The sequence below is a fragment of the Tyto alba genome, unplaced genomic scaffold (assembly GCF_018691265.1).
Source record: "Tyto alba isolate M040663 unplaced genomic scaffold, T.alba_DEE_v4.0 Super-Scaffold_9, whole genome shotgun sequence".
Taxonomy (NCBI): Eukaryota; Metazoa; Chordata; class Aves; order Strigiformes; family Tytonidae; genus Tyto; species Tyto alba.
This window is the reverse complement of record NW_024881330.1, coordinates 14,565,510-14,581,252: the sequence shown is the minus strand read 5'-3', so window position 1 is coordinate 14,581,252 and position 15,743 is coordinate 14,565,510. Positions and strand designations below refer to the sequence as shown.

Sequence of the window (15,743 nt, the reverse complement as noted above, 5' to 3'; positions counted from 1 at the left end):
CAAAGTACTGTCTTGTGCCTACTTGTCCCATAAGGAACCCATAAAATGCAAAATGGTGCAGCTACTTGCAATCTGAAATTCTCTCACATTTTGCTGCAATTAACATTTTTTTGCCTGGCATCAACAGCTGATCTGTGACCAGGAAAGGTTTATTCATCTGGGCAAACACTAATGGCAGGGAATATTTCTGAGTGAGAAAATCAGCAACTCACAATATTTAATTCTTCCTTGAGACTGCCCTTTTAGGTGCATTTTTTTTTTTGTTCCCTGAAGAAGTGTGGACAGCAAATACAGAATTCACTGAGGGACACTGTTGTGGTTTGAGCCTACTCAGCAGCTAAATGCCACGCAGTCGCTCACCCACCCTCCCCCCACTTGGGAACGGGGAGGGAATCGGAGGGGCAAAGGGAGACTCGCGGGTTGAGATAAAAACAGTTGAATAACAGTAACAGAATAATACGCTGACAGCAGTATCAACAGGTAATGTACAATACAGCTGCTCACCATCCACCGACCGACACTCACCTGCTCCCAGCTGGCAATCCCAAACACCAAGGCCCCACAGCCACACTCCAACAAGTGGCAGCCCCTCCCAGCCCTCTCCTGCCTTTATATAGTGAGCACAATGTCACGTGACATGGACTATCAGCCAATCGGGGCCCAGCCCTCCAGCTGTGCTCCCCCCGCCCCCGCACACAGGTGAGGGCACTGGGCCCTGGGCAACCCCTGGGGTGTCAGGGGGCTGCAGCTCCTCCCGCTGCCAGACCAACGGGAACTCTAGTCCAGCCCCAACCAGGACAGACGTGACACTGGTTCAGAGGAGCTCATGACTCTTTGAGATTCAGAGACCAGCCCTCAGAGAGAGTCACAAAATTGTATTTTTCTGAAAAGCTTTTTTCTGTCTTGTGTCTTCTGTTTCCCTTTCTATAGTCAAACAATACACTGCATATGAGACTATAAAGTAAGTATGTAACATGGTAGTAGAATACTTGTGCTGAAGGATAAAACATTAGATTATACTAATCATCTACTGAATGCTAATTCACCCTCAAATTATTGTTTTGCATCTGGGAGAATAGTTGTCTGTTAGCTGACACTGTAGAAGTATGCCATCAAACAGAGATGTTTTAATAGGAACAAAGAAAGCAGAAAGTAAAGAAAAAGCACAGCTTTAGCTGTTCAGTTATTGAAACACTAACCATAGGGCATCTGAAATTTCCTCCAATTCCCTGGCAGTCCGTGCTGACATTTGGGATGCGCACTGTGCCAAACAGATGCATCCCTCCTTCATACCCTGCTAGAAGGTTTGAAAGATTTGTTCATGCTCAGGTTCGTGGTAACTTTCTTTGGATTTTGAGCATCTGCCTTGATTCCATGGTCCCAGGAGGTCCCAGGAAGCGAGATGCAGAGTACCCCGGTCAGAGCTGCCCTGCCCTGTGTCTGGGCAGGAAAATCTCTTCCAGAAAGGCACCACCACGCTCCTCAAATGCTTTTTTTTGCCTCTAGAAGGGCTGCATTAATACCCTGCTCAGCTTTGATACTCAAGGCCTCCTGACTGCACCCCTGGCAGATTTTTTTAGTCAGGGAGTAAGCAGCAAACAGCCCAAAAACTTGAATTCACTTTCATTTGGTGTGAGGAGGTTCAAACTCTGAGGGAAAGCTGCATATTGATAATTAAGACAGGAGACCAGGAACTGAAATCTCTGGTGACTTCTGCTGCTGCCTGTCCCCGGCCAGTCACCCAGGCACAGGCACAGCCACCGCTCTCGTGCTGCCTTCTGCTGCCAGGGGCGACTGCGGGAAAGCAGCCTGGAAAATCACATCAAGTTTGTCATCAAAAATAAACTATTCCAGCTTCTCTCTGGGTCATGTCTTTTATACAGTGCTCCTCAGCTGTGCTAAAGATTGTTTCTTAATACTTGTGGTACTGAACGTGTGACAGACAGATGGTCCCAATGGTTTATTTCCTTTCAAATCCACTCCCCTGCTCCCCTTCATCTTCAGGCTTTATCCATAGCACCGGCATTGTAGGTTTTTCAGCATATGGTTAGAATGAAGATATACTTTACAAATTAAAGTATGTGGATGCATCCAACATGAACATTGTTTCTTGCCTGCCTTCTCATTTGCATTATCCCCTCATTATTAAAAATCCAGTCTCACTATTTAAAAATCCTTCTCTATCATACAACTCCAGACTGTACTTTGGAAAATATGCAGGGAAACATTTGATATTATTTATGTACCAGCTGTCAGTACTGATGTATTTGGGTACAGGTCAAAGGATTCTTAAGCTTTAATAAAGTAGCGTTCGTGTGAGCTGTTCCATTTACATGAAAGATATGTTATCCTAAAGATCACAAAAATACCTTAAAAGGCAAAATACAGTCTTAGAAACTTCACAGAAGGCTTCCCCTCACCCTCACCTCCTGTCACTCCGACCACAGCAGAGATTGTATGCATGGTGCATGCTGCACCCCCATGCTGAAAAGGCACCCCAGGGGCAGCTCTGGTAAAATTCACCTGCAATCCCTGAAGGTTACTTGGCTCGGTGCAGGTTTCTGAGATGTCTGTGAGCATGCAGGAGCCTGAGCACGCTTCCCTCAAGCAGCCAGAGCCGCAAGAGGGCAGGAGAAGGTTGGTCACCATCAAGTCTGTTTGCACAGTGCACAGATAACAGGCAGTGGCTGTAAAAATGCAACTCCTGGCATGCTCCAGGGAGCCAGGGAGACACTGCTAATCTTCTCTAATTTCTCCCTTGTGTCTCTATGTTTTGGGGACCGTTTTAGCACTATTCTTTGCAAATGTGTGATAGCAAGATGGGAATGTTCCAACATGAAGTGCTGGTGCTGGGTGAGATGCACTGGGACCTGCTTCTCATCCTAATGCTATGAGAAGAGTTTCAACTATTTACTGCAACACCGAATCCTAATGGCCTCTTCGAAAATGACAGTAAAACCAGCACTGACATTCAAAGCAAGCGTTCAGCTGCTCACCTGAGGTTTAGCTCAGAAGAGACTTAACACAAGTGCATCAACAGCCATGCAGCTCTGCCCAGTAGAAAGCCACTATCGTGTGACCTTTCTTATGTTGAAGCCAGTCCTTACCCTGACTTAGCATTTGAAACCTGCTCTGCACATGCTCTCAATTCATCCAAGCTCTGTATGGAGGGAGCCACAACCACTCTCACCGCCCCAGGAAGACAAGCGGAGAACTTGTGCAGCACCTTGTACACTGTCCCTGGGGTGCTCGGGGTCCCCTGTGGTCTCTGCCCGCCCCTCTGCCCACTTGCACAGATGACTAACCAGTGCCCAAACTCCTTTCCCAACTTTCCATGGCATTAGCTATCAAGCTGCTTTCATACTTTCTTGTTACAGACCTCACCTTCACACAAAAGCTACTTACCTGATCTTTAATCAGAGTCCAACATAGCCTGCTTTTTATTTTTTTTTCTTTCATTTCATATCTGGCTATGATAGATAACAGAATTTGATTGCAAACATTTAAGATGTAATTACTTAAGCCCCATTCCCATGCTAGAGGGAGGCACTGTTATTCAGGCATAAGGAAACACTGAAACAGAGATTATGACAAAAAGGTCCTTGGAGTCAGGGCTGTGAGCCAGCTGCTGTGCCTCCCGGTGCAGAGATTTAAAGGAACAACTTAAATCTCCTGATCTCAGTTTTATTTGAGCTATTACTTATATTCCATACAAAGCTGAGAAAGACTGACTAGAAAATATTTTTAGGTCTTAATAGGATCCATAGGTTGAAGGCAAACTTATCAACACACAAAAAGGGCATGTTGAAATTCTGCTGTTAAAATACTGTAAGAAGATTGTAATCCTTCTACCACTTTCCAATTTTCTCTGCTCATTATGTCTTGGGTAGATTAAGCATGACTCTGTACAGTATCTGGCATCGAAGTTTTCCAGTTTCAGCAGCTTTTCAAATATGCATTAGCTAAGCAAAAATGTTTTCCCAAGGACTCATAAAAATCTGAAAGATAGGAGCAGCCAAGATTACAACATGTGGTCTGCAAACTTTCCAGGTGAAAAGTTCTAAATTCCACTGATCAATGCACAGAGGGGATTAAAAAACTGTCACGAGGAGGGTAATCACTGCCCGAGCATGAGCACAGCAGTCAATACCGACAGCAAACCCTGTGTATTTTTTGGTATAACTGTACTCAGCGTGACAGACAATAAAAGCAGGATCCTGCAGGGTTTTAATCAAAATCATTCAAAACAGTAGGTGTAATGATTTAGGGAATCTGTCAATTTATGTAATCTACTCACCTTGGAGACGCATGTATTTAGATGTATATATCAGATTGCCATTCTATTCTGAATGTCAGGTTCTGTATATCTGCTGTCTTTTTACCTGAGTCTTAAATTCACAGCAATATTAATAAGAAAGCACAGAGATGAGGCAGGAATGGTTCTCAGGAGGTCAGCTGGCACTCCCCCCTTCCCAGAGCAGGGCTAACGGTACCGACACACACCTGAGGCTTACAGTGTCACCCGTCTTTCAAAGTCCCCAGTGATGAGGCTCATAAACCTTGACTAGAGAATCTAATCTAGTACCTCACCCGCACACCATGTTTTTTCCAGGACCTACCCCGAACCTCCCCTGACACAAATGCAGCAAACTATGTCCTGTTGTATCCAGGAGAGACCTGGAGAATGTGTTCCCCTGTACTCCCCGTGTCTCATCATCATACCTGAAAACTATTGACATGTTTTCCATGGACTTCTCTAGATTAAACAACTAAGTTTTCTTAAGTAACAACAAGGACACATACAAGGTCAAGTAAAAGCTCCCGCACGAGTTGGGGCAGTTATGCAGAGAAGGACTTGGGGGTATCAGTGGATGGAAAACTGACTATGAGCCAGCAATGTGCGCTTGCAGCTGAGAAAGCCAACTGTGTCCTGGGCTGCATCAAGAGGAGCGTGGCCAGCAGGTCCAGGGAGGGGATTCTCCCCCTCTACTCTGCCCTCATCAGTCCCCACCTGCAGTGCTGCATCCAGCTGTGGGGCTCCCAATATCAGAAGGACATGGACCTGCTTGAGCGGGTCCAGAGGAGGCCACGAAGATGATCAGGGGGCTGGAGCATCTCCCCTGTGAGGACAGGCTGAGAGAGTTGGGGTTGTTCAGCCTGGAGAAGAGAAGGCTCCAGGGAGACCTGATAGCGGCCTGCCAGTGCTTAAAGGGGGCTACAGGAAAGGTGGGGAGGGACTCTGCCAGGGAATGTAGTGATAAGACAAGGCGTAACGGTTTTAAACTGAAAGAGGATAGATTTAGATTAGATATAAAGAAGAAATTCCTTACTGTGAGGGCAGTGAGACACTGGCACAGGGTGCCCAGAGAAGCTGTGGCTGCCCCCTCCCTGGAAGGGTTCAAGGCCAGGTTGGACGGGGCTTTGAGCAACCTGGTCTGGTGGGAGGTGTCCCTGCCCATGGCAGGGGGGCTGGAACTAGATGATCTTTAAGGTCCCTTCCAACTCAAACCATTCATGATTCTATGATAAGTATTCCCCTACTGATAGTGTTTTCTAGGTCTTACATTTGCGTTGCTTTCTTCTAGACCTTCCACAGTTAACTGGCATCTTTTTGGAAGTGCAATGCCTCACATGAAGGCAGTGTATCACCTGAGGCTTTACTCATGCTCCGTTGTTAGGTATGATTACTACTGCCCAACATGCAACACTTCTGCTGTAACCCAAGAAGATTGTCTTTATTTTCCCCTCTCAAAAACATAATGCCATAGATTTAAGGAATTTTTCCACACTTCCCAGATGCTTCCTGGGAGATCAACTACTTCCTTGCTCATTTTCCACCCCAAATGAGTGCAGTTGATTATTCCCCAGCACTGAACTTTGCACTCATCCTTTATGAACCACATCCTGTCTTCCTTTACAGACCATTTTCCCAGTCTGTCAGCCGCCTGACGTCTGTGCTGAGCAACTTCTCATTCCTCTCCAGCCTGAATGCTGATGTTCCTCCACTCACATGGGAATCTCACTGGACAGGGAGATGACTATCCCCACCGAAGGCAAGCCAGTCTGCTATCAAATATGAACTCCTGAGAAAAAGTAATTAAATAACAAGCCCTCCAAGATGAGGACTTGGATTGTTTGCTACAGTAAATCTGTGGCCACTGATGACAGGGGCTGGTGATACCCACCAAAGGGGTGTCTTTACACATGATGACATGTGGGCAGGAAGGGACAGGGTGCACTGTAGGATCTCCCAGCACTCTAAGGAGGAGGACTTGGGTCCATGTACAAATGACACCCCAAAGCAGTAGGGAGGAGGTGCATCACCTTCTGCTGGGCTACTCTTGCTTCACAAACTCTAAGGCTTAGTGATACACCTGGACACAACCTCCAGCTCCAGTGCTTTACCAAGTTTTCATCAGGAATTGTCACCTGGAATTGTCAACCTTTACTGCCACACCATGTAACAGGCTGCAAGCTGCAAAGCTTGGGGCTCTCGCCTCACATTATAGTAATAAAGGGTGAGTCAGAGGCTGGCTTCCCACAAAGCCTGAAAGCTCCACCATGGGTAGGCAGACTGGGACAAAACAACCACCAGTGTAATTCACCAAGTTCAATTTTATATAATGATTTAGCAGCAAAGCCTCAGTTCATTTGAGGAGAGAACTAAGAGACCGAGAACAAAAATTAACTAATGAGAGTGCTCTAAGAGACTCACTGCTTTTGGCCATGTTCAACCAGCCCTTCTGAATGAGAACTCACTGAAAATGGTATAACAGAGGCCTGTAGCAAGGACAAAACAATGGAACAACAGCTCTTTCTTAAGCCCTCTGATCATACTGGCAGAGAAATGTGATTAAGATTCACATCAAGAAGCACAGTTTCCACTGCATAAAGACAACCACAGGAAAGCTCTCTCTGAATGGATACCTTCAAAATAATGCAGATGGTTATTTCCAACCTAGATTCAAGAATGTGTCTTCCAAGCTCAGCATTTTAAGCTAAAAAAGCAAGGAATCAAATTTGCTAGAGCAGGAACAGGGTCAGTGCTAAAATTCTCTCCATCACATGCGTGATCCTCAAAAAGCCCCAAACCAGTGGTGCCGAACTGTCACACCAGCACGTCCAACTCAGGGCAACAATTTCACTTTTTTTCAGCCTGGAGGAACAGCTGAAAATCTGAGTGCTTCTGCTAAGCCCTCAGGTCTGCACACTGAGATAGAAATCTTGGGAGATAAAGTTCTCAGCTTTTTCAGCACTCCTGCCACTGAATCCAGGCCAAATGGCCACATCCATAATCCTTCTGGTGTGCTTCTGGCCATCAGCCTCGGCCAGAACTTGAAACAGAGGAGAAGCTGAGCACATCAGCCCACTGATGAATCTGCTTCTCACACCACAACATTTCATGTGTGGTATATAGCTGTGCAGCAGCTATACCTGTTCCTGGCTGTCTCAGCTGTCCCCACTACTCTTGAAGTGGTTGTAATAAAAAAGCAGAGATACCTGGTGGCTAGCAGGGGGTAGGTATGCAGAGGGCTGAACCAAGCTTCCTTCATCCGCGGCATGCTCTCATATATTAAGAGGTCTTTCTCTGTTAAGACTACTAACACTGGCTTCCAGTGCTTCTCGTTGTCTCCTGGCACCTGAAAAAGAGCAAAGTCTCAGTGAAACAACAAGAGACAAAGCTACCATCATGCAGAGCCTGACAATATGAACATGTCAAGTCCTGGGTGAGATAATGAACAAAAGAGAGTTTTACTTCTCTGAATTTTTGGCATCTCCCAACTGAATTTATAACCAGCTGCAACAGAAATGGAGTAAAGTGCAATGACATCTGCTGCTCTCATTAGCACTGCCATTTCCAGCCCTCTTTGCAGCCTTTGCTTACTACAGGCTACTCCATCAATGCAGTAGTGGAAGAACAGCGAGTCAGAGCTGTTATTTAGCTGTGGTATACATGAAAGGACCTTAAATGTATATTTATAATGTGCACCATTCATGCGTAGCTGGCACATTAACCTGAGTGCTGGACACTGCTGTTGATGCTTCTATTTTCATGAGTGAAAAAAGCTGCAACATCATCGCTATTAAAGAAGAGTGTCAGGTAGTAAAAAATAGTGGTTTGGAAGCAGCCACTTTTTTACTCAGCAGTTCACATTTTCATTGCTTCTCCTTTCTTCATACTGTTCTTCCAGTTTTGGAATTGACAGTTTATTAAGAGATCCAACCTAAACATGGAATTGATGTGAAGTATTGACTCAGTGATGGATCTGCATCCACATTTCAAACCATCTGTAAATGTCTGAAGACTGGGGCATCAGAGCCCTTTACCTGCTGCAGAATCCAGATGTGGAATTGTATTTTGCAGGTTAAACATGGTAGTCCACATGGCTACACAGTCACCATTATGGGACCATTCTACTCTGGAAGCGTAGAAGTGTCTTAAAATAGGTGGGAATATGAAAGGGTCTTAGTTTCAAGGAAGAATGGAGCTCTTGTCTTTCACAGACAAATTCATCACTTTCCTTTCAGTACACATAAAGAAAAAGAAACGTATGCAGTAATGCTCACAGCCATGCTTTCAAACCCAAACATCTTGACTGGGTACTAAAAGGAATGAAAAAAATTCTGAGATTCACCACAGAATCTGGTTGTCTACATAGCTCCTCCATTAAAACCTTCTCCAGGAAAGAGAAGCAGTTGTCTACACTGTTTTATGGTCGATGCCAGCCTACTTGCCATGGGCATGTGTCACTGGGCACATCACTGGCTGGAGAAACATATGGAGTGGCCCAGCCAGGAATGGTGATTCGGATCCTTAAGTACAATGTACCTTAAGTGATGCATTCAGATTGAGAACCACATTTAAAACACTTGTATTTTATATGAAGACAGGGTCCGACATATTCCTAAACTTTTACGGACTTTTAATACAGTTGCAAGATAGCTTCACACCAAAACACCAATGTCCAAAGCAGATCTTAAACTAAGATTTTTGGCTTGCATAGTTTTTAAGAGGTATTTTTCCTTCTGGATTAAGCTTTTCCAATAATTGTATTCCTGTTTACACAGTTACTTGGTTGTTCATACTCAATGGTTGTTCATGTCTGTGTGTTAATCAACTTAAAGTCATAAACAGTTCATCCTTTTACACTCTTCAGAAGCATCAATACTTATTTACAATTTTCTTGTGGTGACAGTTTCTTGAAAAGCAACCTTTCATTTTCAAACAGGGCTGAATAGAGAAGCCACATAATGAACACACCTATTAATACACTCCAGAAAGAAGGCAAAATCCAGAGTTCTTGCAGCCTGTGTACCCTGGAAATATTCACATGAACAAAAAGCATCCTCAGCTTCTTAATACCACAGTTATTAACTACAGTTAACACCCCAGTTCCTAGAGCGGGAATATAGAAATAAATGTTACAGTTAATGTTAATGTTTACTAAATGTTACCCTTAATGTTAACATTGAATTTTTGAACACCTGTCTGTATTGTTTAACTAAAAAGTTAAAGAATTAGTACATACTTTTGAAGATTTCCAGAAAAGAAGAGGAAGATAAATATGAAATCTCTCATACAGTGAAAAAGCAGGATGTCCAGATCCATAATCTGGAGGAGTAAGCAGGCAGTGTGCTGGGCTGTTACTTCTTATTTTTCAATTCTGTGACCACAAGCCATCCAAAGACTATGAGAAGCTGATCACAGCTTTTCTGCAGAACCATCCTGCCTGTGCAGCGTTTTCAGTCGCCAGCTTTGCTATTAGGTGGCTGGTCAGTGAACTGTGACTCCAGAAACTTTGGGAAACACTGTTCCCTATAAAGCAGCCACAAGAAAGGGAATAAGACTCATTTTGCCAGCTGGTCCCACAACTATTTGCTGGATGGCCATAAACATTAGGAGCCAGAATTTCCAGCACAGATCCTGCAGTTACCACCTGCAGAGCAAAGCCCACAGCTTTGCCCCAGTCCCTCCCAATAGCAACCTGACTATGGAGAAGACATGGCTCGGTCATGAGGTACTGAAGACTTTTTCTCAAGAACAAGTGAACTTATACTACCTCTCCTTGTAGGACGTATTCCCTGTTTGTAGGGTGCATACTGAGAAGGGGAGAGAGGAGAATGAAGTTTGCCTGTGTCCTGCTAGGAACCCTCCCCAGTAAGAAAGGCCACGCAATACACACACTTTAAAACACATTTTTTAAACCTTGCTGGGACCATAGCTGTCTCACTGCTAAGGAATGCTGGTGTAAGCAACACTGCTGCTATTTCAGACCTGGAGAAGGATTTGTGCGCCTGAAAGCTTGTCTGTGTTTTTCCAACTGTAACAGCTGATCTAATAAAAGATACTGCCTTTCCTCAAAAACCTGGAGTTGTGTTAGTGTTCCCTGATTTTGCTGGGCCTTGGGTCAGGCTTTAACAGCTGATGCCATGCTGTTCAACAGGCAGTTGGCACTTCTGGAAGGTGTCAAAGAGAACATGCTGTCCCGTAAGTGGTAACAGAAAATTCTACAAAGGAAGAAGAGAGGCTGGTAATATACCATTAGCCTACAGGGCACATTCAGAACAAATCAGCAAGGAAATTAATCCAGATCAAGCAAGTGTCATACCAAGCATGAGTATAATAGCAAATTATAAAACAAATGCAAAAAACATGCTTCTCATGAGCAGCTAAGTGAAGGATTTGTTCAACTTCTAAAGGTTTTAAAATCTGACATATAAAGATAACATGAAATACTTCTCTAAGAGTAAATTTAAGTATCATTTGAGATACATTTTAGAGGCACCATTTTAGATGATGGTTAGGGCCAGCTTCTTAGACAAAATTATGCAGAATTCTAGCACTTGTGGCAGCTTCTTCGCTTCAGTTCCCACCTGCACACGTACAATTCAGTGTGCATTGATCTGTGTTGCAGACAAATAAAATCACCATCCACTCTAAAAAACTTCAAATTCAACCCTTTTTCAAAGTCACAAATGTTGGATCAAATCTAGATGAACAACAGAAAAGAAAAATCAGTACTCCTCAAACCTCCCACCACTAAAAATGAATCAGAAAATTTTTTGCTGCACTTCTGGGCACTGTTCAGGTAACTCTAAGCAGCAGGTACCAGTGCCTCCTCTCCATGCTCTGCTCATCTCAGCTGAGGTCACTGCCTATATTCCCAGGTGAAATTCCAGGTCAGGTCAAAGAAGCTGTAAATGTTTATACCAGAAGCAAACTTGTTTTTTTTTCTTTCCTAGACACACTGTGCCTCTAGGTCAAAATCTTCAAGTACAAACCTGAGAAGGGAGAATGTATTCTAAACAAAAAAAAAAGAGTGCAGTGAAGCATCCTTTTTGCTACTCGTAAACCTCTTTGCTCCTCATATATTCACCCTGTGAAGTTCAAACCCCATTATTTCCCATATGCACCTCTCCGGTTTACATTTCCAAATTCAGGAAATATTTAATGTATGGCATGGATAAAAACTAATTTTTTGTATAACAATGTGATGGCCAGGTCTGGGATGACACCAGAGGACATCTGTATTCACTCCTTGATCAGCCACAGGCTTCTTCTGCAAACTCAGCCTAAATGCTCTGCGTTTCCAGATGGACACCACAGCCTGCTGGGGTGGCAAAGGCTGCTGTAACACACCCAGCAAGAACAGACGTAAATGTGAAAGCGGACAAAAAGTGAGCAAGAACGGCTGCTCTATTTCAGCAGCTGTGTGGAGACTTGTCCATCAGCCTTTGGCTAAGACATGAGCAAAAGCGCTTCGATGCAGAAGGCAGACAGATCACGCAGAGTTAGGACACACCAGACCCCACTGCACCAAGGATGCTCCTGAGCCCTGTCTGCTTCTGGATGCCTTTGCAGTGGTGGGGCAGCATTGCTCCAGGCTTTGCTTTAGGGCCCAATACGTGGTCTGAAGGACTGACTGCAAATAACAACATAGCAAGCTGAACGCTACCTTACGGCTGCTCCTGCTGGCTTTCTGGCAACTGCTCATGTGCTTAGAGCTCTGCTTGCAATGTACCCTTAAAGAGTAACTCCTCTGATACATAGCAAACAATATTTCAAAGAGGAGCCAGCTTGTTTTTCCCGCAGGCGATGGGGACCCCTGGCCCTTTAATGGGTATCACAGCTTCCAAATCTTTAATAGTTTTCACATATAATTAGTTGCCGTAAAGACAATGGGCATCTCAGTGGAGATAAATCCTTTTACAAATGGTTTGGCCCTTTGCTCTTTCATCTGCCAGGTCTCCTTTCTGTAAGGTTTTTCTTTGAATTTCAGTTATTCATCTACTTCAGGCTGCCAGGAATGGATGAAAGGATACTTTTAATTTGTGAGGCTCACAGATAATTAAATTAGAGGTCTCGGTCTGCTCTGGAAAGCTGTTTTATATTTTCATTAACTCAAAAGGGACATTTCAATTACATTCCCTGTTTACTAAACAAATTATATATTGTCAGCGGACTCCACTGCAGCAAGTATCCAAAACGTGGCCTTTCAGAGAACTGCTGTGAAGGTAGCAAGTTTACGCTTACAGGATGTGGTTTAACCACCTTTTCCAACACCCTCTCCCTAATCCCGGAGCTGCACTATCCCCCCAAACAGAGCATAGGAGGATCAACCAAGAAAGAATTTTCAGAAACTTTTGCTATTTTCCCTCCTTCCTCACTTAAAATCTCTCCGTGCTGACAAGAGTCAGCTTCCACACAGGCTGGGATATGTTCTGCTATGTATTTCTTGCCTTTTCATCATCTTTTGATGAAAGGCTATGTCCATGTTAAGAGTAACTTTGATTCATTTACAGAAACCTATTGTCAATTCCTGAAAATAACAGCTGGGACTGAAAAGGATTTTTGCAAGATGAACAGCAGTGATGCAGAAATACATCACATAAACCCCGGTATATGCAACTACGCTGGTACTTCTGTGATCTTGTTTGATGGGAGGCAATTTACAATGCGGGAGTGGGTGTGATAGTCGTAGGCAGGGCATAGCAACACCTCCCACGCCACACGTGGATGAGAAGTGTTTTTCTGCTAAGCTTTGTAGTTTTAAACAGGAAATAATGTGCGCATTGTTTAGGGGAAAAAAAAAAAAAAAAAAAGCTAATGACAATGTGTCTGGTTTTGTTCTTCTCTCTCTTTGAGCTCAGTGATGGCTCAAAGGTGGCTTGTGCCATTATCAGATCTGGATTACAGTCAGTGTACACACAAAAATCCCCCAAAGGGCACAATATTGCCTTCTGTGAGCAGCGAGCGAGAGATGCACACGCTTGGCCGTGCTGCCAGCGTGCAGCCAGAGCCGTGGAAGTCAGGTGGGAACCACCGCAGCGACCACGCGGGGCCAACCCTCGCGCTGCCCCGAGCAGAGCCCAGGGGAACGCTGCCAGCTACAGTCACGGGCACTGCTGAGCACAGACAGGACACACATTCTCAAGATGGGTCTGTTCAAGTCTGAACTCCTAAACATCCTTTCAAATGACAAGACACAAGCCAGCTTTTGTCAAAAAGGCACCACACCAGCATGGCAATATGTTCAAGAAAATGTCCTGACTCTGGACTAGCAGGATTTTCAAACAGCTCTTGCTCACATCCAAATATCTCTAAGCATCAAGAGAAGCACCTCAGTCCTCTGTACTCACCCACACAAGAACAGCAGGTGATCTGAGACCTTTCCTACTACAGCCAAACAAGAATTTCTGATCCCAGTTCTGTAGTGGAGATTTGCCCCAGAGATTGGTGAAGTCAACCGGAGTTTTTCTAGTAACTCTTTAGGTTTTGGACTAGGGCCTTAGGGAAGGAAGCCTGGAGGGCTGCATGTCTCTCATGCTACAGAGAAGATGGAGCCAAATTCTTCTTGGAGTTGCACAGTGAGAGGATGGGATTCAATACCCACAAGCTGAAACAAGTGAAATTCTGATTTGACACTGAGAGAAACTTTTTCAGTATGTCATGGTGATCAAACACTGGAACGGACTGTGAAATATCCACCCATGGAGATACTCACAACATGACTGGGCAAGGCCCTAAGCAAGCTGGTCTAGTTGGCTCTGCTTAGAGCAGGGGGGGTTGAACCACAAGAACTCCCTCACAACCTATACTGTTCTGTGAGTCTATGAAACACTGGAAAAAATGAAAGAAGTCCAGATTTTAATCGGAAAGTCATCATTTAGGTTGCCCCTGAGTTAAAGTTGGTTGTATAATTGTTCCATACACATGCAGTTTTTCATGAGTATGTGTTGCAGGAATGGTGCATCAATATGAATGTAGTAGTCATATAAAATGGTTATCATAGCTTAAGGGTTTGCAGGATGATTTGTAGTTGCCTTGTACCTTAAATCATTTAGAATTGTACAAAATGTGTGTCATTGATCCTTCTGACTTGATAGAGTTTAACATTCTGGATTTCCTTTGCAGTAGATTCCTTGCAAAAGATAAGGCATGTAAGGGAGTGGAAAACACATCATCATATAAACTTCATTCACCGTACAACATACCTTAAGTAAAAATATATCACACAGCTGCATGAGAAAAGTTTAAAATCCTGATGTGTTCTCTTTCTTCTGATCTATGGGTCCACTGAAACTGGTTAACTAAATACGCAGAAATCCAAATCCAAGGGACTCAAAAAAGGAAAAAAATGGTAATTCATCTATTTTAGAAACCTCTACCATGGCCCAGGATCATTTTGCTATGTATGAAATTGGGATTTGAAGGTACATAAGTAAGAGCTCTTTTGCAGTGAGATAGGAGACTCTAACTTTTTGATAATATCAGGAATCTTTCCAGGGAAAATCTGTAGCCAGAGAGTAGAGGAGATAGATAGTAAACGCCCCACACCCTTTGTTAAAGACACCGATTGCTTTTCATCTTAGAGATGGTGAAAGGAACTCCATTGTGTTTAAAGAAGCATTCTGCTGCTTTCTGAGTAAAACACATTTTCTTCTATAGCAACTTCCTCAGACCATGAGAGCACTGTCTGAAATTAAGTAGTGGTAATTTATGATAGAAGGGCTTTGCTAACAGCAAAGGTCCACTCCTGTAAAGATATAGTGTTGAGCTAAATGATTTCTGTAGAAAAACCTGCACTTTGCTATCTTCTTTTTTTTTTTTTTTTTTCTTTTTTATTGCTTCTCAGAAATTGCCAGGGGAGAGCAGGGAAGGGAAGAGGACATTTTATCACTCAGAGGCTGTGGCAAGGAAGACCTGCCCAACCCATACGTCACAAGGACAGAGACAGAAGGCAAGTGAGACACAGGGGAAGGTCAGAACAGCCCAACTCCACTGGCCACTGAGGCTCAGAGATAGTGAACAGCTACAGTTCAACTGACATTCAAAGCCAGTTTGACTGGGAACAGACCTGTGCTGGAAGAGGTCATGTCTTGTTTATAAAAGAGGCACAGGGGAAGGAGGAAAAAGGGAAGGAAAGACCATTAACCTCAGGCTTTTCTGATCAGTTATACTGATTGAACAAATGAATGGAAAGCCTGAAGAGTGGACCTCTTTTACGTAGCAGAAAGCTGCTATATAAAAGCAAAAACCTCTGCAAAAGTGGGGGCAATCACAACTACCTACCTCCATGACCAGCCAGCAACTGTGTTTCACCCAGCAATCTCTCTTCCAGCATGTTCATACCACACATTCAGGATAAAAGTGAAGATGCTATTAGCAGACACCTTTGAATCTGTTGTGTGTTCACGCATGGCTTATCTATGAGATGTCTGGGCTCCGCAAACTGTGAGAG

General features: G+C 43.9%; 1 protein-coding gene across 1 annotated transcript in view; it reads right to left on the bottom strand.

Moving 5' to 3' along the window:
- The window catches only part of SNTB1 (syntrophin beta 1), a 115,112-nt gene that overhangs the window by 7,454 nt on the left and 91,915 nt on the right, over nt 1-15,743 (bottom strand). The window contains exon 4 of the mRNA XM_042785977.1: nt 7,501-7,640. Within this exon, the coding sequence (XP_042641911.1) occupies nt 7,501-7,640 (140 nt within the window). The remainder of the gene's footprint in view (nt 1-7,500; nt 7,641-15,743) is intronic.